The 25,209-nt window shown below is 39.6% G+C and overlaps 1 protein-coding gene across 2 annotated transcripts in view; it reads left to right on the top strand.

Moving 5' to 3' along the window:
- slx4ip (SLX4 interacting protein) overlaps nucleotides 1-25,209 on the top strand; it is an 80,984-nt gene that overhangs the window by 33,105 nt on the left and 22,670 nt on the right. Inside the window, exon 4 of one of the 2 annotated variants that reach the window (XM_062057673.1) lies at nucleotides 22,438-22,515. The exons of the other annotated variant lie outside the window; for it this stretch is intronic. Coding sequence (XP_061913657.1) covers nucleotides 22,438-22,515 — 78 coding nt within the window. The remainder of the gene's footprint in view (nucleotides 1-22,437; nucleotides 22,516-25,209) is intronic. 2 annotated transcript variants of the gene reach the window in all.

Raw genomic sequence — 25,209 nt, 5'->3', positions numbered from 1 at the left:
AGACATTTAAAAACAAATAGTAGGAGTTTAAAATTGATTCGGTAACGCACAGGGAGCCAGTGAAGGGACGCTAGTATAGGGGTGATGTGCTCACGCCTGCAGGTCTGTGTTAGCAGACGAGCAACAGAGTTCTGCACAAGCTGCAGGCGGGCGAGGGAGGCCTGGCTAATGCCTACATACAGGGCATTGCAGTAGTCAAGACGAGTCGAGATAAAGGCGTGGATTAATTTCTCAAGATCATGTCCTTTCGCTATTTGGCGTAGTTGATAAAAGCTTTTTTGTACGACGCTGCTGATTTTTTTTTCAAACTTAAAATCTGAGTCAAACTTTACCCCCAGGTTTGTGACACAGTCACTAAGATACGGGGACAGAGTGCCGAGGTCCACGTTGGGGGAAGGAGAGCGACTTGGACCAAACAACATAACTTCGGTTTTGTTTTCATTTAGGCTCAGGAAGTTAACTAAAAGCCAAGCTTTAATGTCGTGCAGGTAGTCAATAAGACGTTGGACCGTGGTATTTTGTGCCATGGGAAAGTAGATCTGGCAATCATCAGCATAAAAATGAAATGCAATACCGTACTTCCTGAAAACAGAACCAAGGGAGAGAAGGTAAAGCGCAAATAAAATTGGGCCAAGGATTGAGCCCTGGGGGACCCCATGTGGTAGAGGAGCTGTGGAAGACATAAAACTGTCTACTTTTACACAAAAACTCCTGTCAGTTAGGTACCACCGGAACCAGTTGAGGGCGGCGCCCTTAATGCTCACACAGTTATCAAGACGAGTGATTAAGGTGGCGTGGTCGACGGTGTCGAACGCAGCAGACAGATCTAAAAGCACCAGGACAACATATTTACCAGAATCTGTTGACAGGAGGATATCGTTAGAAACTTTTAAAAGCGCTGACTCTGTGCTGTGGAGGGCTTTAAAACCAGACTGGAACAGCTCAGTGATACCATTATCCTCTAAGAAGGGCAACAACTGACTTTAGACAACCTTCTCTAATATTTTGGAAATGTATGGAAGATTAGAAATAGGTCTGAGGTTAGAGAGGAGAGAGGGGTCGAGGCTTGGTTTTTTAAGTAAAGGTCGTACCACTGCATGTTTAAATTCTACTGGTACTATTCCAGAAGAGAGGCTACTATTGATAATGTTAAGGACACTTGATCCAATAGTAGCAAGTACCTCCTTAAACAGGGGAGGTGGGAGGGCATCTGCAGGAGAACCAGAGGGTTTCATATGACTACCGTATTTTCCGCACCATAAGCCGCCCGGTGTTATTAGCCGCACTTTCAATGAATGGCATATTTCAAAACTTTGTTTACCTATTAGCCGCACCTACGCTGCGCTAAAGGGAATGTCAAAAAAACAGTCAGATAGGTCAGTCAAACTTTAATAATATATTACAAACCAGCGTTCTAACAACTCTGTTCACTCCCAAAATGTAATGTGCAAATGTGCAATCACAAAAATAGTAACACTCAAAATAGTGCAGAGCAATAGCAACATCAATAACTCAACGTTGCTCGAACGTTAATGTCACACAACACACAAAATAAACATTTAAAGCTCACGTTCTGAAGTTATTACTCATCCACAAATCCCTCGAATTCTTCTTCTTCTTCGGTGTGCTTCACTTGTTTTTTGACACCATCTGTGATGTGGACGCGCATGCAGTCGTAGATCAACAGGGACGGAGCTGCGTGAAAAAAGTCACCCGGTCTCTTCGCTCATCTTTTCTTCATCCATCCATCCCTTCGAGTTAGCTTTTATGACGACGCCGGCTGGAAAGTTCTCTTTTGGCAAGGTCTTCCTTTTGAATATCACCATGGGTGGAAGTTTCTGGCCGTTAGCATGGCAAGCTAACGGATATTCACCGTACGTGCTCACGTTGTATCCACAGTGCGGTTCACAGGAATATCAAAAGTCAGTGGAACCTTGTACGCGTGTCTCTTAGTAGGAGACATTTTGTTGTCTTTACAGAAACACACAAATTAAATGAAATATCCGCACGCTTCTTCTTCTACGGGGGCGGGTGCTCACCTTGGCGGTTGCTTACAGTAGAAGAAGAAACGCTTCCTCTTCTATGGGGGCGGTTGCTTACCGTAGAAGAAGAAGCGCTTCCTCTTCTACGGGGAAAAAAGATGGTGGCTGTTTACCGTAGTTGCGAGACCTAAACTTTATGAAAATAAATATTAATATTAATCCATATATAAAGCGCACCGGGTTATAAGCCGCACTGTCAGCTTTTGAGAAAATTTGTGGTTTTTAGGTGCGGCTTATGGTGCGGAAATTACGGTAACTGTGTCATTTAGAAAAGAAAAGGACACCGGCTCAAACTGATGTAAAACAGAAGAGAAATGCAGAGGAATAGAAGGGTCATATGAAGGGTGAGATAAACTGGCTCTAGTTGACACAATTTTGTCAGTGAAAAAATTGAGAACATTTTCACAGAATTCAAAAGAAGCATCAAAACCAACAGATTTGGGAGCATCAATGACAATGTTAATAGTTTTGAACAGAGCTCTGGGGTTGTTACAGTTAGAAGATATAATCTGAGATAGATTACAGTCATCTGAAAGGAAAACAGGCTTTCTTTAAAAATGGCAAAGGACACATGCAGCCTGTCTTTTTTCCATTTTGTCTCTGCTCTCCTACATTCGTGCCTGGCAGCACGAGTGACGTCATTCAACCAGGGCTGAGGCGTGGGTTTGGAGCGGCGGCACTTGAAAGGAGCGATCGTGTCCAGTGTTTGTAAACAAATAGAGTTGAACCCAGAAACCAACTCTTCAGTATTCAGACACACAGAGGCTGCAGAGTTATCATCACAAAGAGTCGAAAAAATTGAGGAGAACAGAGCAGGAGACGAAGAATTAAACATGCGAGAGCGTTGAAGAAGAGCGCACAATTTCACCGGACACGGAGTGGGAATATCAAACAGGATCGGCATATGATCAGAGAACACAGCGTCGCAAATGTCCAAATTAAAAACACACAAACCATACGAGAGCACTAAATCGAGTGTATGCCCGCGTTCATGTGTGGAACCAGACACAGACTGTACAAAGTTAAATGAGTCAATTACATTCAGGAAGCTCCTGGAGAGCGGCTTGTCTGGACAGCTGGTGTGAATATTAAAATCACCAACAATAAGGACACGATCATATTTAGGCAGGATTTCAGCCAAAAATTCAGAAAAGTCAGTTATAAAGTCTTTATGGTACTTGGGTGGTCGATGGACGACGGCACACAGGACGACATCAGAAAGACCCAGTTCAAACATGCACAGTTCGAAGCTTGAAAAGGAGGATTGTAGGCGGATCTGACGGCATTTAAAGTCATTTTTAAAAACGACTGCTAATCCTCCTCCTTTTGGACCGGACGACCGCGGAGAATTAAAGTAGGAGCACCCCGGTGGCGAGAGTTCATTAAGAGGGGCAGACTCACCGGTTCTCAGCCATGTCTCCGTCACACAGAGGAAGTCTAGTCCGCGGGAAGTGAAGAAATCTTTCAGGATAAACGTTTTGTTTGTCAAAGATCTTGCGTTAACAAGACCGAACCTGGCGGGGGCCGGCACGTCCAAGGTCGCAGGTGATCCGGGTGGGGCCCGACACAGAGCCCGCAGGTGGCGGGAATTCACCCCGCGCTTCCGGGGGCGGGTACAGCAGGAGCGATGGTGGCAAGCCTCTCCCTCCAAACCGACGATAGGGACAAGCCAGGAGCCGATGGGATCCAGCGAGCGTGGGTGCAGGAAGAGACCAGGTACCGCACCATTCCTCCTTCGGGAAGCCACGGGAAGCCGGGCCAGGAGTGCCCTAACTTTCACCAGCTGGCCGCCACGTGTACCGCGGCGCCTGTGACGCTTCCGCCGGGAGAGAGGAGCCAGGAGGCGGGAAAGGAAGGCAGGAATCCGGCCGGGTGAGTCGGATGACTGGGACGTCAAAAAAACAACGTCGAAGTTGATTATATCCGTGGGAGAGGGGCAAAGATCCAACAGCGTTTGGCGGTCTTACACAAGCAGTGAGCTGACAGAGACGACAACAGACGCAAACAGCACAAAAACAAACAGAGCTGACAGCGAGAGACGGCAGGCCAAAGCACATACTGGCGCCATCTTGGAAAATAGGCGTGTCCTAGTAGCTAGACGAAGACAACACTCTGATATGTCATGTTCATGCACACAGGAAACATGTATGAAATCATGACAGTAATGACTTATCTAAAACCTGTGTTTTTATAGAGTGTAATGGGTTTCTGAATCGGACTTGATTTGTTTTATTTCAAATCCTATTGAAGCATTGGCTTAAACCGCTTTATATGCATGATTTTTTCCTTCCATCCATTGACACTCCTACTAATAATATACATTGCCAACTTTTAGAATTATCGTCTTGCACATTTGGTCATCTAGAAAATTTTCTTAGAAACCCTGTTAAGCATTTACATGGCTAATAGATTGTTTTTCTCTGGCAGATATTATGCTTTGCTAACCTGATTTCACTCAACATGCAGGTCATGTTTATGTGACATTTTGTAACTGGGACAGTATTAGGGCTCACACAAAGACCAAGTTTTTTCCTAGCACTCTGATGGTTGTTGCCATCATCTCAGCACTTGTGGGCGTGTTGATCTTTAAATAATGTTTGGTCAGACTCACTGGTGGTGCAATCTTATCTTGAAGCATTCAACAAATGTATGTAATTGGCCATCGGAATTGGCCGACAGTCAATGATGCAAGTGCCAGAAAAATATTGCTATTTAAAGGGTGCTTTATGTAGATCATAAGATGTGCCTACACCAGTGGTGTCCAAACTAAGACCTGCGGGCCAAGTCGAAGATGCCGGCGGGCCGCACTTGGCCCGCGAAAAGTTAAGAGTTTTATAAGGAATCAGGCTTGCAGGGTGTTTTCAAATTAAGTCCAAATATCTGAGACTGATTATTGCATTTTTGTCAATATCCTGTTGACAAATTAAGTAATTCAGGCCAATGCCCAGGAATTGCCCTTTGTAATGAAAGCTACTCAGCATTTACTTAAATTATGCAATCCAAACAACCTTCCCTAGTCAAAAATGCAACCAACACACATGGTCACACATAACACTTGCTGCTCACTGAATTACACCTCCATTAGAATGTATGATGGGAACAATGCAAAACACTCCCTCCACACTTGTCAATGTTTGCAATATTTTAGCTGCTTTATATTTCTGATTGATTACAAAACTTTAAGGAGTTCATCACAGAAGTAAACAAGGCAGGAGTTGAACTTTGACATACTCTTGCTATCCAATTATGTTAATTATATATCCATTATATTAACATAATGTGTACACATATGTATAGGCTATATATATATATATATATATATATATATATATATATATATATATATATATATATATATATATATATATATATATATATATATATATATATTTATTTATATATATATATACAGTGTTGGGACTAACGCGTTACAAAGTAACGCGTTACTGTAGCGCCGTTATTTTCGGCGGTGACTCGTAGTCTAACGCGTTATTTTTTATATTCAGTAACTCAGTTACCGTTGCTACATGATGCGTTACTGCATTATTTTACGTTATTTTTTATATAGTATCGGCTAGAAACTGAGAAGATCTGAGTGTGTTTTATTGGAGAGCTGCAGTGACGTCTTTCTGATTCTTCCTGTGTCACAGAAGGCGCGCTGTGTGTGGGTGTGTGTGGGGCTGGGGGGGGGTGTCTGTGTTTACTAACAAGACATCATGGCGGAGCCGAAGCCGAGTTTCTTAACATGGATATATTCTCACTACTTTTCTTTTGTCGAGCACAAAGACAAGAACATTTTAATTAAATGTAAGTTGGGTCTTGGATCAAAGATCCTATCTACTGCCCAAAACAGCAATTCAAATTGGCTGAAACAGCTACAAAAGCAACATGCTTCGACGAAGCTAGTAAAGAGAGACACAGACTGCGATGCTACTTCACCAGTGGACTACACATCATCCACCTTAATGTGAACAGCCTCTCTGGAGCCAAACTTGACCAAATCAGAGAAATGTTCCTCAACACGAAGGTAAAAATCTTGTGTTTCTCTGAAACCAAATTTGATCAAAGTATTTCTGACTCAGAGATAGAAATACAAAACTTTTCGGTTATCAGAAAGGATAGGAATAAACACAGTGGGGGCGTTTGTATGTATATTCACCAGGATATTAAATACATAACTCGCACTGATCTTAACCACAATGACCTGGAATCTGTGTGGGCGGAAATCAAATTTAAAAACGCTGAGCCGGTACTAATAGGGACTGTTTATAGACCCCCTAATCAGAGTAATTTCTATGGGGATTTGGAAGAATGCTTGGCAGGGACAGACAACATGGAGAAAATTATAACTGGGGATCTGAACACAGATATTCAACGCAAAGATGCGCCTGTCTTCAGATCCTTCAGCAAGTTTTGTAATCTGCACGGTCTTTCCCAGCTAATAGCGCTACCCACAAGGGTGTGTGATTCCACCCAATCAACCATAGATCTCATTCTCACTTCAGACCGGCCTAAAATAAAAAATAGTGGGGTCATGATCTGTGGTCTTAGCGACCACTATCTAACCTTCTGCACCCGTAAAATAGCTAAACCTAAAGCCAATGGCCACATAACAGCCCAATCCAGATCCCTCAAAAAATACTCCAATGACAATTTCAATTTAAAATTAGATGAGTGGGACTGGTCCCCTGTGCTCGCGAGCAACCTGGTCGATGTTGCTTGGGATCGCTTCAAAACGGCGTTCCTAAAGATACTAAATGACATGGCTCCCGTGAAAACAGTCAGGATCAAAGCCCGCTCGGAACCATGGATGAATCCGGACCTATTAGCTGCCATAAAAGACAGAGACAGGAAATACTCTGAATACCAAAAATGTAAAACAGAAGTAGATAAACAACCCAATAATATCAACCTCAAATTACTCCTTTAAACTCTCAAAAAGCAATGCAATAAATTAAGAAATAAGTCAACCAACCTGACTAAATCCTTAAAAAAAAATTACATTAACGACAAAATAGAGGAAAACACAAATAAGCCACGTGAGCTCTGGAAAATTCTCAACAACCAGCTTCCTGGTTGCAGCCAGAAACTTAAAACAAGACTCACCAACATCAGCATCAAGGAGGGTGACTCCCTCATTACAGACAAAATGGAGGTAGCTAGCAGACTTAACATCTTTTTCACCAGCATAGCCGCAACTCTTGTCAACAAGCTGTCCCACCACTCTGGTCGCTTTGGTGTAGAACACATTAAAGCCTTCTACAGAAAGCTAAGAGTATCCAACGATGATTTCAAATTAGAAATGGTCACAGCTGATGAGGTGTTTAAAAAATTGAGCGCGCTCCACCCTAACAAGGCCACCGGCCTTGATAATATTCCCTCCAGATTCCTCAGGGACTCTGCCTCCATCATTGCCCCGATCATCACGCACATAATAAACCTATCAATTACACAAGGCCAAGTACCAAAAGATTTTAAGATAGCAAGAGTAACTCCCCTCTTTAAAAAAGGAAGCAAATTGGAACCTGGCAACTACCGACCTGTTTCTATTCTCAGTTCCGTTTCGAAAGTAATGGAGAAAATAGTTTATGAACAGGTCGATAGTTACCTTGCCAGTAATAAACTCATGTACAAATCCCAATCCGGCTTCAGAACTAACCACTCCACTGACACATGCCTTCTCTATCTGACCGACCACATCAAACATGAGGTGGACGCAGGCAAATACTGCGGCATGGTCATGCTGGACCTTCAGAAGGCCTTTGACACCGTTAACCACGCTATACTGTTGGATAAGCTCAGAGCAATCGGATTTAACAAAACCTCATGGAGCTGGATGCAATCTTACTTGGAGGGGAGGGAGCAGGTGGTAGAGGTGAACGGCACCGTGTCCCCCCCCCCTCTCTGTGAGCTGTGGAGTCCCCCAAGGCAGTATATTGGGACCTTTACTGTTCCTAATATACATAAACGACATGTCATCGGCATGCGACTGTGAATTGTTTTTGTTTGCGAATGACTCTGCCTTGCTGGTATCCGGCAAGGACAAGTCACAGGTGGAGAAAATCCTCAGTGCTGAGCTCTGTAGAACTTGCACCTGGCTCGCTGACAACAAGCTATCCATACACTTGGGTAAAACAGAATCCATCCTGTTTGGGTCACACATCAAACTTAAGAAAGTCAATGACTTCACCATAAAAGTAGGTGACATTGTTATCACCAGGAAAGATGAGGTCACCTACCTAGGTTCCATTCTAGAGGCTAACCTTTCCTGTGATAAAATGGCAACCAAGGTAATCAAAAAGGTTAACCAACGAACGAGATTTCTCTACAGAATTTCCTCTCTGGTCAACAAAAGCACCTTGAGGATTCTGGCGGGAACTCTCGTTCAACCCTTTTTCGATTACGCATGCACCTCCTGGTACCCCAGCACCTCCAAAACCCTCAAATCTAAACTCCAAACATCTCAGAACAAGCTAGTCAGGTTACTTCTAGACCTCCACCCCAAATCCCACCTCACTCCTACCCACTTCTCTAAAGTGGGCTGGCTCAAGGTGGAGGACAGAGTTAAACAACTTGCACTGAGCCTAGTCTATAAAATCCGCTACACCTCCCTGATACCGAAGTACATGTCAAACTACTTCCTTAACGTAAATGACCGCCATAACCACAACACCAGGGGGTGCTCCACTAACCACGTTAAACCCAGATTCCGAACTAACAAAGGTCTTAACTCATTCTCTTTCTATGCCACATCAATGTGGAATGCGCTCCCAACAGGTATAAAAGAAAGGGCATCTCTATCCTCTTTCAAAACCGCAATAAAAGTTCACCTCCAGGCAGCTACAACCCTAAACTAACACCCTCCCCGGATTGCTAATAATCAAATGTAAACAATCAAATGCAGATACTTTTTCTTTTTCTTATGCCTTCTGATCTCTCTCTCTCTCTCTCTCTCTCTCTCTCTCTCTCTCTCTCTCTCTCTCTCTCTCTCTCTCTCTCTCTCTCTCTCTCTCTCTCTCTCTCTCTCCCTCTCTCTCTCTCTATGTCCACTACCTGATGTCCATATCCCCCCCCCCCTCCACACCCCTGATTGTAAATAATGTAAATAATTCAATGTGATTATCTTACGTGATGACTGTATTATGATGATAGTATATATGATAGTATATATCTGTATCATGAATCAATTTAAGTGGACCCCGACTTAAACAAGTTGAAAAACGTATTCGGGTGTTACCATTTAGTGGTCAATTGTACGGAATATGTACTTCACTGTGCAACCTACTAATACAAGTCTCAATCAATCAATCAATCAAACCTCCATCTCCACCACCACCTAAGGATTTTAACGGAGGGACTGCTAGCCAGGACAACATTGATAGAGCCATTGCAGCGTATGTGTTAGAAGACATGCAGGCTATTTCTACAGTGGGGTCACCCGCTTTCAAGCAGCTAATTAGCATGATAGCGGCCGTCAAACGGCAAATGGCACGAAAACATTTCCAAAGTTCCTGGACAGTGGACAGTGAGCACATAAAAATGGAAAGCAAGCTAAAGAAGACACTCCAAACTCTGCCACTGCTCATCATTCATCACTGAAGGTACACACACTCTGTGAATTCTCTTATATACTCTTTCACTCTGGACTTCTAGAGTGTTTGATTATCACATCACTCTAAATGTATAGACTATAAAGTTCACAAACATAAAGAGGGATCCTAGTGGGCCAGGTCAATCTTTCCTTATCTCTAAAATATAACTGGGGAAATGCGTAGTGTTCCAGGCTTCAGTACAGTGTTTATCTCCTGAAGACATGATTTTATTTCACAATTCTTTGAGAGAAAAAAACACCTGGTTAGGCGTGTGTATAGCAGTATGTGTGCTGTATATAGTGACATGACATATAATCATGTCATGTGTGCCTTCCTTGGGTGAAGCCAGGTTTACAGCTATGTTGTGACATGTTGTTATTATGCGGTTTGTTACTTATGTAGGTTAATTTGCAGCTATTTAAAATAGTTTTATAAATTTTTTCTGACCCAAAATAAATTGGCCCTTTGAAACATATAGTTGTCTTTGTGTGTTGTATGTAGACCACATTGCTTAGCAGAGTTCAGTGATGCAAATGCATGTCAAGTTGATCAACAACATTGTATTATTCTCAAGTGCAACAACAGTACTGAAATGAAGGCTGAAAAAGCATTAATGGGAGCCTTAATTTAAAAAAAAACCCAGTAACATATTACTTTTTGGTGTTAGTAACTGAGTTACTAACACCAAAGTTGAGAAAACCAGTAACTAGTTACAGTTACTAATTACTTTATTTCAAAAGTAACTCAGTTAGTAACTCAGTTTATATATATTTTATATTATATATATATAATATATATATATATATATATATATATATATATATATATATATATATATATATATATATATATATATATATATATATATATATATATATATATATATATATATATATATATATATATATATATACTTTACATGCACCCCTGGCCTACTCAGGTGAATTGAAAAAAGATCACTCAACTCCGATTGATTCACTGACATGCCACATAATTTTGCAATGTGTTAGAACCTTTCAGAAAAAGCTCCATATCCTATGTAGAGATTCTACCTTATTAGAGCCTAAGAATGAGACATATCCGGACCTGCCAGGAATGTTGATTTTTGTTGTGTAGTGTATTATACAGTGTGCCCATGTTCCATTGTATCAGGATGTGAAAAAGGCAAATGAATGTCTCACCCCATTCCTTCAATGACCCCAGTCTCAGTGCCTCTGTCTTATGTATGTTTTATTTTATTGCCCTCATCAGTCTGTTTGCCTTTTGGTTTATTGACTTTCCTTTCCTCTCATTGTTTTTCAAGGAAGCGGTGAAAGCTGCAGGGATGTGTGCTTGTTTTGTTGTGTATGCAAGTCAAGTAGAATTTCCAAGCCTTGGCACCAGCAGACTTTCTGTATTTCTCCTGCTTATTACACCATGGCATCTCCAGAGAAGTGGTTATAGTGTTTTCTATAATATTACTACAAACATAGCTTGCTTACAGTATGATTTAACCTGTCATATTTTTGGTGTGTACTGAGTTTCAAACCATTTAAAAAACATAATTGTGACTTGACACAAGTACAAATGAATGTTTAAAGTCTATGCTCTGCATTTTTGTGTTTTATACTTTTGTGTGCTACAGTTGCCACATAACGGGACCTCACATTGTTAAGAAGAGGCACCAGGAAAATGTTTGTGGGAGAGAAACATGAATGTGAGCTTAGCATGAGAGAACCTGGGCAGGGGGCCAAGAGCAACTTTGTGATGTGCAGAGAGTTATGAAGTTTTGAGGAACAGCTGATGTCTCGGGCCATGCTGTTTCACTGGTTCCCAAATCTGTGTCCAGACATCCTCGTCAAACTTGTCCTGGGAATTGGCACTGTCAACCCACCAGGGAACTCGATGAGTGGTTGGAGAGCTAAACATGAAACTAATGGATTAAATCAAAGCTTCTAAAAACATATGAAGCCATGAATGTGCAATGAAAAATACTTGCTTCTCGCCGATCCCATGGCCCTTTATAGCCAGGGAAAACTATACAGAAACATGAATCTGCATTCCACTTGGGTACATGTCAAGTATGGTCAATACGTGGGTACTGCTTTGCTCTCTTATATTTTGCTATAAAAGAAAACTGATTAATAGTCCAAAATGGGAGGGAGTTGTTGCTTGTTAAATTTTACTCATGATTATCATCATGGACAGAGTTATCAAACTTGTGCTCTTAAAAACATTGTTTTTTAGGGCTGAGTGTTTCCAAAGTGTTCATGTCTGTCACTTTACATTTGTTTAACTCAAGGTCCAGACTTACAGTTGCTGTATGTCACGGTTAGAGCTGCGATCATTGTGACCCTCCCTCTTTCTGGTTCAAACCATCTAATATACGCCCCTCCTACGCTAAAAGAAAAAGGACAACAGCAAGTTGTAAGAGTGGTGTTTGGAGTGATTTGTAGTCTCGCAGCACAGCGGCCATTACATCTGTTTTGTTAATTATTTTGTACATGAAGATTTCTCCTGTGGTTTGACATGTGCCGTAGGCATATGCGCCTGAATGAGACAGCTTTAAATGATAACCATTAACGCGCTCAGCCTTGGAAGTGTTTTACAAAGTTTAACTTGTAGTTGTGACAAATATCCTAATCTGTTCTCTTAAACCATGAATGGTAACACAAGCTAATCAGTGGTGTTCTTATGTTTTTTTTGGTTATATTTTAAACGTTGAGAAAGTTGCAAACAGCCCCTTTAAGGCCAAAAGCAACACATATAACCACAAACTAAAGATGGCTGCAGAACACATCTCAAAGAATCCCCCTAAAGACCCTACCAAGACTCGTACATCAGAGGCCCTAATTGACATCAGTGTCTGTCCCGCCAAACCTACAGCTGCTCCTGTAAATGGGTTATACTTGTATAGCGCTTTTCTACCTTCAAGGTACTCAAAGCGCTTTGACACTATTTACACATTCACCCATTCACACACACATTCACACACTGATGGCGGGAGCTGCCATGCAAGGCCCTAACCACGACCCATTAGGAGCAAGGGTGAAGTGTCTTGCTCAAGGACACAACGGATGTGACTCGGTTGGTAGAAGGTGGGGATCGAACCAGGAACCCTCAGGTTGCTGGCACGGCCACTCTCCCAACTGCGCCACTCCGCCCTCCTGTGTCATTAGTGTGTTCAAGTGTTTAAAGTTTCTACCTTGGCATTGTTCAAAGTGACATTATAAAAACACAAAATAGATGGCAAAGGTAAATATTTATACAGAGAAATTGACAGTTGCATTCATGTGTGACAGTTACATGTTAATTACATACATTAGCCACCGTATTAAAATGTTTTCTAAGGTGTCATTCTGGAATGTGTCATTTCATCTACCCCCTTGAAAGCACCACATGTTTTTTGAATGACAATTTGGGTGGGATTGCTTGCACAACATGCCATCAAGCCAGACAAATGAGGATGAGGAATGCCAGACAGAGTTTGAAGCACAGCGCAGTCATCTTACCTCATTTCTTTCAGTTCTCTTGGCAATTCATTACGGCATCAAATGTTTTTTGCCATCTATTTTCTCATCACAAAAAAGCAGTTTACTTTCAATTTTGTCACCTTTAAAATGTTTTTTTTCCAAATTTCATTGTAATAGAACAAATAATTCGCATTCTGTCTTTGACTGAGCTGTTCAAATTGAGTTTAGCTTTAGGCGTAAGTTTACCTAAAAGCTTTGAAGGGATCAGAAACATTCCACTACTAAGAGATGAAATGATACAGCCTGTCACAAGGAAAAACAAAAACAAATTTCTGTCTTAAAGTCAGTTTGTTTTTAAAACAATTTAGCTATTTCATAAAATCATGTCATTATTAATTTTTATTTTAGAAGTTCATTAGTTTTATTTATGTTGGGTTATCATTTTGTCTCAGGTAATTTTACAGTAAAGTACATTAATTTATGATTTATATGACCAATATAATTAGCAGTAACTAACATTTTGTTGATTGTGCAAGCACATTCATTATTCAAATCTTTAAAACACATTTAGTAGAAATATGTGTAAGGTGAGAAAAAAACAAATTGTTTCACATCGGTACTGTATTTTTCGGACCATAGGACACACCGGATTATTAGACTTAGACTTCCTTTTTATTGTCATTCAAATTTGAACTTTACAGTACAGATAAGAACAACATTTCATTGCATTAGCTCGTTGTAGTGCAGGATAAAAGAGCAATACGGTGCAGATATAAATACATTGATTTCTGTACAGATAAATATATTGCACTTTTTCATATGCATCCACGTTTATGGATGTATGTTATATTGTCTTTTTTATTCCAGCGAGTTAATCCATTTTTGGGGGGAATTGAGGGGATTATTATGATGCGTTCAAGAGTCTTACGGCGCACTGTGGATGAGAAGGTCTATTTAGTTCTACTTTCATACAAAAGGTGCAACAGATCATAAGATTCATTAAAGGGGTCATTTTATATATTTTTTTTCTACATTTAAAACAATTCCTTGTGGTCTACATAACATGTAATGGTAATTTTTTGGTCAAAATGTTGCATAGATTAAGTTTTACAGACCATCTTCAAGTTGCTTTCTGGCCATCTCTTCAGGATGCACCGTTTTGAGGGTGGTCTTATTTACGTGGCTCCACTTAGACAGCGTCTTCTCCCCGTCATCTTTGTTGTACCGGTAGTTTTTAGCGCTTCTATAGCGAGGCTACTGACAGATATAAGTTAGAACTTTATATTAGAAATGGCAACAGCGGAGGATGAATGGCCTACAAGAGAATAGAGAAAAAGAAGGCGCTTAATGACTACGGTACAAATTACAATGGCGGACGTGTGCAAATTTACAGGGCTTATGCAGATGCCAAGTACACATCAGCAGGTACCATTAGGTAAGAAAAGTTGGTTTTATGTAATATTGCGAAACAAAACGCCAGATAATGTGTTGCATAATAAATGCCATTGTGGGGTCCTTATACAGACACCATAATAATACCAGTAGGTTGAAGCACAGTACATCTGACAACTGTAGCTGTAATGCGCCGCGTTCCATCAAGCGGTGCGGCCTCTTAGCTTACCAAAGTCGTACTAAAACATTTAGACGTGACTGTTCAGTATTCTCAATGAAACATCAAAGTTTTGGAGTTGCTTAAATATTACTTACGCTAGCAAATAGTACTTGCTAGCGTCATTTATTGAACAGGCTTCAACCTGCAGTCCACATGTATCTCTTATGTGTGACTGCCATCATTACACCCTGTAGTAAATAAAATTGCTTCGAGGTCGGCAAGCACAACCAGAATTATTACGTACATTAGGTGCAGCGGGTTATAGGCGCACATTTGATTTCTGAGAAAATGAAAGGATTTTAGGTGTGCCTTATAGTCCAAAAACATATGGTAATTAGAAAATGCAATGTGTAAATGTCAATGTTGTTAATGTATTATGACACTTGTTTGGTTGTTTATGTATGGTGCAATCGTATATGGGCAATATGTTTTATTTACTGCTCATTTTTTGTTTAGTTTTTTTGTTGCGTTTTACTTTTGTAGCTGTATGTAGAAATGGTGTTGATGAAGTGGCAGCTGGTTAAAGTTAAAAGTTAAAGTACCAATGATTGTCACACACACACTAGGTGTGGCGAAATTATTCTCTGCATTTGACCCATCACCCTTGATCACCCCCTGGGAGGTGAGGGGAGCAGTGAGTAGCAGCGGTGGCCACGCCCGGGAATCATTTTTGGGGATTTAACCCCCAATTCCAACCCTTGATGCTGAGTACCAAGCAGGGAGGTAATGGGTCCCATTTTTATAGTCTTTGGTATGACTCGGCCAGGGTTTGAACTCACAACCTACCGATCTCAGGGCGGACACTCTAACCACTAGGCCACTGAGTATGGTACTAGGCCAGTGGTCCCCAACCACCGGGCCGCGGCCCGGTAGATTGGTCGCACAAGAAATAAAAATGTAAAACATTTTTTTTTTTATTTTTTTTTTTCATTTTTTATTAAATCAACATAAAAAACACAATATATACATTATATATCAATATAGATCAATACAGTCTGCAGGGATACAGTCCGTAAGCACACATGATTGTATTTCTTTATGAAAAAAAAAATAATAAATCACCCCTACCCCCGGGTCCGTGGGACAAAAAGGTTGGGGACCACTGTACTAGGCCACTGAGTATGGTGATTGCATCAGCTCTGTGCTCTTTTAATATTTGCCTCAAGTTTCCATGTGTTTTTCATCTTATATTTTGTGGACTTATTGTATATGCACTGCAACAACATGATTTCCCCATTGGGGAATAAAAACAATCTAAGCTTTCATATTTATCCTATTCTATAACTACACTGTTAGAGTCAGGCAGATATTCTACATGAAGAAAAAACAGGGAGCTGTCATTAATCACTAGCCAGATAACTGTGGCCTGCTATCTCAGTAATTGCATGCCATTACCCGAAAAGGAAGAAAAAAAATCACAAGACTGCTTTCATGTTAATAGGCCGATAATTAAAAGTTTTGTGCTAGAGTTGAGATGACATCATAGACTGGGAAAGGAAATATATTCATTCACACATGCATCTTCATGCATGGGTGAGCAAGGCCACTGTTTGTTGAACACGTACATGCTAAATACCGTGTAGAACTTTTTCTTCAAACTACAGAACAACTAACTGCACACTAAGTAGTGGATGTCTGTTTGTATTTAAATACTGTTTTGTTGACAGACAAAACAAAAATATCCATCCATCCATTTTGTACTGCTTGTCCCTTTCACATTCACACACTTTGGCCAATGAAGTGTTGCCAATCAACCTATCCCCAGGTGCATCTCCTCTTTGATCAAATTTAAGGCACCAGTAGCCGTAGAGTTTCCAGCTATTCATATTAATGTGTATAATTATGGATATTGATAAAGCTCCCATTAAAGCCTATGTTCAAAATAGAGCTGCAGCTGTTGATTATTTTAATAATCAAGTAATCTATCGATTAGTTTGTTAAATTGCTCGAGTAATCTGATAGAACACACTTTTTATCCTCAATGCGTATTTTAGGGAAAATAGTTGAAAAAACAAAACATGTTTTATACTTGCCATGCCCTTTGTTATTTTTTTCCGATAAATACACTTCATCAACCTTAAAGTGTCAGTTTAACATGTGTGCATTCATATCGATTAAAAATGTAAGAAAACATTTAAATCTCTGCTGTTCACTGCCATTAATCCTTGATTTTACTTATTTCAAATCTATGTTAAGCCTCCTAAGCGACAAAAAACTGCCACACTCAAAAAAGTGTTAAGTTATATATAAAAGATATATATATATAAAAAAAAAAGTAAAACGCTTTACATTTTTAAACAGCTTCAGACCTTTCCATAGATATAGTTATTTATTATTTTATATTTGTAATGGATTTTCTTAATGGTTTATGCTCTTTTTTAAAAAAAACCTAAACAAAACAAAAACATTTTTTGTGATGGGAAAAACACAAAATATGCATGCATCCATCCATTTTTCTACCACTTGTCCGTTTCGGGGTCGCGGGGGGTGCTGTAACCTATCTCAGCGGCATTCGGGCGGAAGGCGGATCATTTCCCAAAAAAGAGTCACAGAGTGGAATACTTTACATGATGTAATTACCGTTAATAATTCATAACAACACTGATTTTAATGCCCTATTATTTTTGGAACAATTACAGTTTTTTTTTCCAAAAACACACCCTCCTTAGCTGAAAAATGAACACGCTCAAAAAAGTATATATATATATATATATACATATATATTTTTTAAACTTTTATTGCTTCAAAATTTTCAACAGCTACAGACTCATCCATATATATTAGGTTTAAAAAAACAAAAAACTAATTATCAGTAGAAAAAAGCTCTAAATAACACTTCACTTCCCTTCACTTATATTGCATTCTCTTTTTATAAAACATAGGTAAAAGAAAAACATTTTTGTTATGGGGAAAAACACAAAATATGCAACATTTTCCCAGAATTGGTTGCAAAGTGGAATATTAGAGATTAGGTATCGGCACGGGGCAGCACGGTGACGCACGCAGTGGTTAGCTCACAGTGAGAAAGTCTCGGGTTCAACTCCCGGGCTTGGAATCTTTCTATGTGGAGTTTGCATGTTCTCCTGGGACGGCTGGGGCTTTCTACGAGTACTGCGGCTTCCTAGTACCTGCAAAGACATGCACTTGGGGATAGGCTGATTGGCAACACTACATTGACCCTAGTAGTGTGTGGATGTAAGTGTGAATGTTGTCTTGTCTGTCTGATTTGGCCTTGCGATGAGGTGGCGACTTGTCCATGGTGTACCCTGCCTTCCGCCTGAATGCAGCTGAGATAGTGTCCAGCAACCCCAAGAGGGTCTAGCAATAGAAAATGGATGAATCTGCACCTTTTTTTGGTGGCTTTCTCCCACCTCCACAGACATGCACCTGGCGATAGGTTGATTGGCAACACTAAATTGGCCCTAGTGTGTAAATATCAGTGTGAATATCTGTGTTAGTCCTGCGATGAGGTGGCGACTCGTCCAGGGTGTACCCCGCCTTCCGCCTGAGTGTTGCTGGGATAGGCTCGAGCACCCCTGCGACCTCGAGAGGGACAAGCGGTAGACAATGGATGGGTGGATGGTTCTTCAATACCACATTTACACAGACCTCTGTATATGTATCTATCCATACAATAACAAGCCCCACGGTCATTGTTTATTGCATTTGAGTTGTTTGTTGGCAGAATGTTCACTTTAAATGAACAACTATGCTAAAAACTGTATTTGAATGACTTGTATGCCTCTAGAATTGACTAGTGGTTGAGAAGTTTAATTACACCCCAAAAAAAATGTCCATGTAAGGGAGATGGTTAAATCCATTCAGTATTTGTGGTGAAAGTAATATAACATGTCAGGTTTTTTAGTATATCGAAAAATGTGTTACAATGGGAGTCAATGGTTACAAAAATGGGCAAATTGGCTAAGTGTGTAGAAAATTATTATCTCCTATTTGGAATAACTTTGCAAAAAGTGCCATCATGCCATTTTATAGAAAACGTTGCTTAATACTAAGTGGCCATATTTCAGCCCTCTACCCTTTAAATGTAACTGATTTGTCGAAGATGGGAGAAAAATACAAAAATAATTATTGTTTTTTTGGTCAATGCAGGGGCAGCACGGTGGTAGAGGGGTTAGTGCATCTGCCTCACAATACAAAGGTCTGGGGTTCGATCCTGCGCTCGGGATCTTTCTGTGTGGAGTTTGCATGTTCTCCCCGTGACTGCGTAGGTACCCTCCGGGTACTCCGGCTTGCTCCTACCTCCAAAGACATGCACCTGGGGATAGGTTGATTGGCAACACTAAATTGGCCCTAGTGTGTGAATGTGAGTGTGAATGTTGTCTGTCTATCTGTGTTGGCCCTGCGATGAGGTGGCGACTTGTCCAGGGTGTACCCCGCCTACCGCCCGAATGCAGCTGAGATAGGCTCCAGCAACTCCAAAAGGGACAAGCGGTAGAAAATGGATGGATGGATGGATGGTCAATGCAGATTTAAGGGTTAAGATCAGTAGGCTTGCGGAAACTATATCCGCATATTTAAATTTCCATGCCATCTGGATTTTACATATTTTTATTAGTTACACTTAAACAAGTTATTAAAGCAACATAATATAAAAAAAACTACTTTTTATACTAAATTAATCATTGCAACCCTAGTTCAAAATGTATAAAATAAGTTGCTATGTATAGTTTGTTTTCATATTTGAGAAACAACCGCCTCTCTCCATTTATTGCCTGCTTCCAATTAAGACAGCTCTCATTGCTGTTTAGGTAAACAACACCCTTTATTTATAATCTTATACATATTGCAATATGTAAAATACATTGTCCATGTTAACTATTCAGTATTATACATATATTTTTATTCTACATTATGTATCTGTTGTTTTCATTTACTAATTGTAGTATGGAAATAGAAATGGAGAAAACGGCTATGGTTGATTGTGCCGACAAAACAAGGAAAAATAACACTCAAGTACTTAGGATATTCCGAGGGATAAACTCACTTTCTCAGCTATCCAGAACTGTTGAGTAGTTATAAAGAAACCACTTCATAGCTTGTTAGCCAGGCTCATGCTTTTAGTCAACAAATTCCGACCAGATTAGGCAACAGGCCACCATGTATACCCGGTGCATCTTGCATACCATGAGAAACATTCCTTGAGAAATGGAACTGAGAACCAGGGAAAGGTTTCCAAACTCACGCCAACCTTGGAGGTCAGGTTATATGACAACAGAAGAGTTTTACTCATGATCATATTAAAATAAGTCACTTAAAAAATCAGTTCTCCCTGTGGGTTGTAGCACCAAAAGCGTGGTGAAAGGGGAACTGCACTTTTTTGGGAATTTTGCCTATTGTTCACAATCATTATGAAAGACATGACGACGGAAGTTTTTTTTTTTTATGCATTCTAAATATATAATGAATAAAGTGAAATAAAAGTCTGCTTACAGCAGAGCCAAAGAGAGGTCCTCTATTTTGTCCATAAAATCCAATAAATAACCATTCAAAAAGCGTCAATATTCCATTTACATCTCGTGACTTGAATATTAACCAAGTATTAGTGATATTATTATTATAAGCGCTAAGGCAGACAAACTGTTATAGCGGTGACTTGATCACTTGCGTGTGTGCCTATGTTTACGACATCAATTTTTTTTTTGATTGATTGAGACTTTTATTAGTAGATTGCACAGTACAGTACATATTCCGTACAATTGACCACTAAATGGTAACACCCGAATAAGTTTTTCAACTTGTTTAAGTCGGGGTCCACGTTAATCAATTCATGGTATAAATATATATTATCAGCATAATACAGTCATCACACAAGTTAATCATCAGAGTATATACATTGAATTATTTACATTATTTACAATTCGGGGGGTGGGATGTGGAGGGAGTTGGGGCGGGGGGGTTAGGTTTGGTTGATATCAGCACTTCAGTCATCAACAATAATATCATCTGAGAAATGGACATTGAAACAGTGTAGGTCTGACTTTGTAGGATATGTACAGCGAGCAGTGAACACAGTGAGCTCAGAAAGCATAAGAACAAGTATATACATTTGATTATTTACATTTGATTAATTACAATCCAGGGAGGTGGGATGTGGTGGGGGGAGGGTGTTAGTCTAGGGTTGTAGTTGTCTGGAAGTGTTCTTTTAGTGCGGTTTTGAAGGAGGGTAGTGGTTCTGATGCTTTCTCGCTTCCGTGCTCCCCGGAAGTTTATTGTAGATCATAAATCATGCATCTCACCTGGACAGAAGAAGTTTGAGGAGGCAATCCGACAAGTTGGTACACTTTGACATCCATTTAGGGCCAGGAAATGGCGAGAAAGACACGAAAAGGCGTTTGGTCCCCCCGCCACCGCCCCTCACCCCGTTTCTTCATGAGAATTATGGTTATTCTTCATCTAAATGGGAATATATGAACATCCTAGCAGTCGGCATCCTAGTGACAGCAGACCTTGCAAAGCAAGTGATGGTTTTTTTTATGTTTGTTGGCTCTCATAAAGTCTGCAGTAAGCAGAAATCGGTTATGAAGAAAAAAAGAAAAGAAAACATTTTGATGCGTTTTAAAATTTTTATAAATGAATGCGCCGCGTAGGCTTGAAATGACCAAGATATGTAAATACTAAATTTTATTATAAATGTGGCTGTTACTACATTACATATACTGTATACTTACATCATGTATATAAAACCTCAATAGAGGTGTTTGGATGTTTTTTTAAGGGCTAAATAGGCGGAATTGCGCTGCTCCCATAGGCTCCATTGTAAGCAAACTTTTGATCGCATTTATTTGATATTTAGAATGCAAAAAATATATATATATATCTATTGTCATGTCTCTCATAATGATTGTGAAAAATAGGCACAATTCCAAGAAAAGTGCACTTCCCCTTTAAAGTTAAAGTTAAAGTACCAATGATTGTCACACACACACTAGGTGTGGTGAAATTTGACCTCTGCATTTGACCCATCCCCTTGATCACCCCCTGGGAGGTGAAGAATTGGGGTATAGAGCTATCAAAAAAAGGTACAGCTACAAATGTGATATTGTGACTTCATTTTACTATAATGTGGGGTTTTTTTGTCTGGTTGTATACCAAAACAATTGTATTGTACACATGCTTTAGGAAAATACAGTCTTTAAATGATGCCGATGTAGAAGTTATGGAGCTCGCCATCACCCGCGTTGATTTTGGACCATCTTTATCTTCTTCTCTAACGCACTTTGGCATGACCAACAAAATTATTTGAATTCTAAGATAATAGGTTTTAAGACTTAAAATGGAGTTGAAGTAAACATTATATTTGTATCACTGATCCAACTCAATGCCAGCACACATCCTGCTTAGCATCCAGCCAATAAAAAGTTGACCAGAAATGGAAGTGGTGCCATACTAAATAAAAATACTTTGTTACGTGTCATTATCATTATAGTCATTATTGTTATGTATTGTTGTTGAAAGATGGATGGAAACTATTTCTTCCTAATGGTTGTGAAAAGTTCTGGTCCAAAGTCTGCTACGGGTGCTGTATTTCATCGGGCAACATACTAGAGCATTCATCCATTCTTTTATTTTCTATACTGCTCAACCGGTTTAGTCAGTCAGTATGTTGTGTCCAGTCAGTCACAAATATGATCGCGCAAAAACGTCAAAGTTTCCTCTGTTATTTATGCCTTGTATGTATTGACCCTTTGTGTTCATAATATATATTTTTTTCTTTTTAGGGAAAAACTTCAGCTTGGTTGCCAATTTTCTGAAGCGTCACTTTAACCTCCGATGTATTGTCAATCAGCTCACTGGTGGTACGTAGCCTATACGTTTTCATGAATCACTTCCAAGTTAAATGAATCTGAAATATACATTTCTATGACTCATGCGCAGCCAAATTTCCCACAGAATGAGCAAGTCATCTGCTCTGCATGTTGTCGCTCCCCCTCACTTATTTTTATGTCTTGTCCCTACCTACTCGGGGTGTTGTTGAGAACAGGCAGACATTAAGTGGTTCTCGCGAGACCCCATTTAGAGTTTGTGAGATTGTCTAAGTATAGTGGAAAATATATCTCCATGGCCCATCTAGTGTCTGTGACCCTAAGCCACCTTTTCATGGGACTAACACGGCTGTCTTCCTGTCGGTAAAGTTAATATTTGCCCCCTCGGGAGAGGGATGTTAAAAACAGTACTGACCTGCTGCAGACTGAGATGATGGCTTTCTCAGCAGGGCTGTTACACATCAAATTAGAGTCAATCTTCTGGGGTCATAGGTGTGTAATGGAGCCCACTGTGTTTTGTACATTGTGGTCAGTCTGTGTAACTATAACCATCCATTAAACTGAACTGTTTACGTTGTTTATTTTAATTGTAAGCAAAAGTCATCATCATTTGGTGTAATTGTATAAAACCTTATATAATCATTCTGACAACTTTACATTTTTTTATGAGACTACAATAAAATCAACAGAATGTATTTATTATTATTGTTATTAATTTGATGCTATTTTTGTTGCGTCCCACTATACGAATGTGTTAAATGGAAGGAATAGAATATTGTCATTTTTAGATTGGACTATTAACCAGAGGAGACACATGTATAAATCTTGTCTTGAAGTTCAGTGAGTCTGTCCAAATAACTTCATCTCCAATGAACAGAGGACATTAAAATTGATTTATTTCTCATTGAAAGTAGTTTTGGCAGTAGCATTTTCTTTTAAATGATGGAACATCACAGCATCACACTTCCAAGAGCTACTATTTCATGCTCGTAAAGCTGTACGGCTCTCTCTCTATATACAAACATACATACAGTATACAGTATATGTATATGTGTGTGTATATGTGTATATATATATATATATATATATATATATATATATATATATATATATACACATATATATATGTATATACTTTTGTACATACACACATACATAAATACGTGTGTGTGTGTGTGTGTGTGTGTGTGTGTGTGTATATATATATATATATATATATATATATATATATATATATATATATATATATATATATATATATATATATATATATATATACGGCTGTAAAACGATTAAACTATTTAATCTCGATAAACACATTTTGTTCATAGTTAACTCAAAATTAATCACGATTAATGGCATTTTTCATCATTAATAAGTGCACCATAGACGTATCATTTTCAGAGGGGGCTATCCCGGCTGTAACCTGTGATATTTCTACCTGAATAAATGTTTATGATATTCTGTACATTACATGTTGTACAAATTAATGGTCATCATATTGCTGCATGAAAATGTTTTAACATTCTCTATTAATTAATCAAATGTAATATTGAGTGTGCTAATCATTCTGTAATTAAGGACTCGACAAAAACATTCTATAATACAATTTATACGATATTTTAGCCAGCCAGAACCCCTCTTGGCATAAGTGGCAAAAAAGACTGAGAAAGTTGAGGAATACTCATCAAACTATTATTTGGAACATCCCACAGGTGAACAGGCTAATTGGGAACAGATGGGTGTCATGATTGTGTTTAAAAGCAGCTTCCATGAAATGCTCAGTCATTCACAAACAAGGATAGGGCGAGGGTCACCACTTTATGAACAAATGCGTGAGCAAATTGTTTAAGAACAACATTTTTCAACCAGCTATTGCAAAGAATTTAGGAATTTCACCGTCTACGGTCCGTAATATCATCAAAAGGTTCAGAGAATCTGGAGAAATCACGGCACGTAAGCAGCAAGGCTGAAAACCAACATTTAATGCCTGTGGCCTTCGATCCCTCAGGCAGTACTGAATCAAAAAGTGACGTCAGTGTGTAAAGGATATCACCACATGGGCTCAGGAAAACTTCAGAAAACCACTGTCAGTAACAACAGTTCGTCGCTACATCTGTAAGTGCAAGTTAAAACTCTACTATGCAAAGCGAAAGCCATTAATCAACAACATCCAGAAACGTCGCCGGCTTCGCTGGGCCAGAGCTCATCTAAGATGGACTGATGCAAAGTGTAAAAGTGTTCTGTGGTCTGACGAGTCCACATTTCAAATTATTTTGGAAACTGTGGATGTCGTGTCCTCCAGAACAAAGAGGAAAATAACCATCCATATTGTTATAGGTGCAAAGTTCAAAAGCCAGCATTTGTGATGGTATGGGGGTGTATTAGTGCCCAAGGCATGGGTAACTTACACATCTGTGAAGACACCATTAATGCTAAAAGGTACATACAGGTTTTGGAGCAACATATTTTGCCATCCAAGCAACGTTATCATGGACGCCCCTGCTTATTTCAGCAAGACAATACCAAGCCATGTGTTACAACAACGTGGCTTCATAGTAAAAGAGTGCGGGTAATAAACTGGCCTGCCTGTAGTCCAGACCTGACTCCCATTGAAAATGTGTGGCGCAATATGAAGCCTAAATTACCACAACAGAGACCCCGGACTGTTGAACAACTTAAGCTGTACATCAAGCAAGAATGGGAAAGAATTACACCTGATAAGCT

Source organism: Entelurus aequoreus, linkage group LG09 (genome assembly GCF_033978785.1).
Source record: "Entelurus aequoreus isolate RoL-2023_Sb linkage group LG09, RoL_Eaeq_v1.1, whole genome shotgun sequence".
Taxonomy (NCBI): Eukaryota; Metazoa; Chordata; class Actinopteri; order Syngnathiformes; family Syngnathidae; genus Entelurus; species Entelurus aequoreus.
Note: the sequence above shows the minus strand (reverse complement) of the source record. Positions and strands in the feature narration are given on the sequence as shown.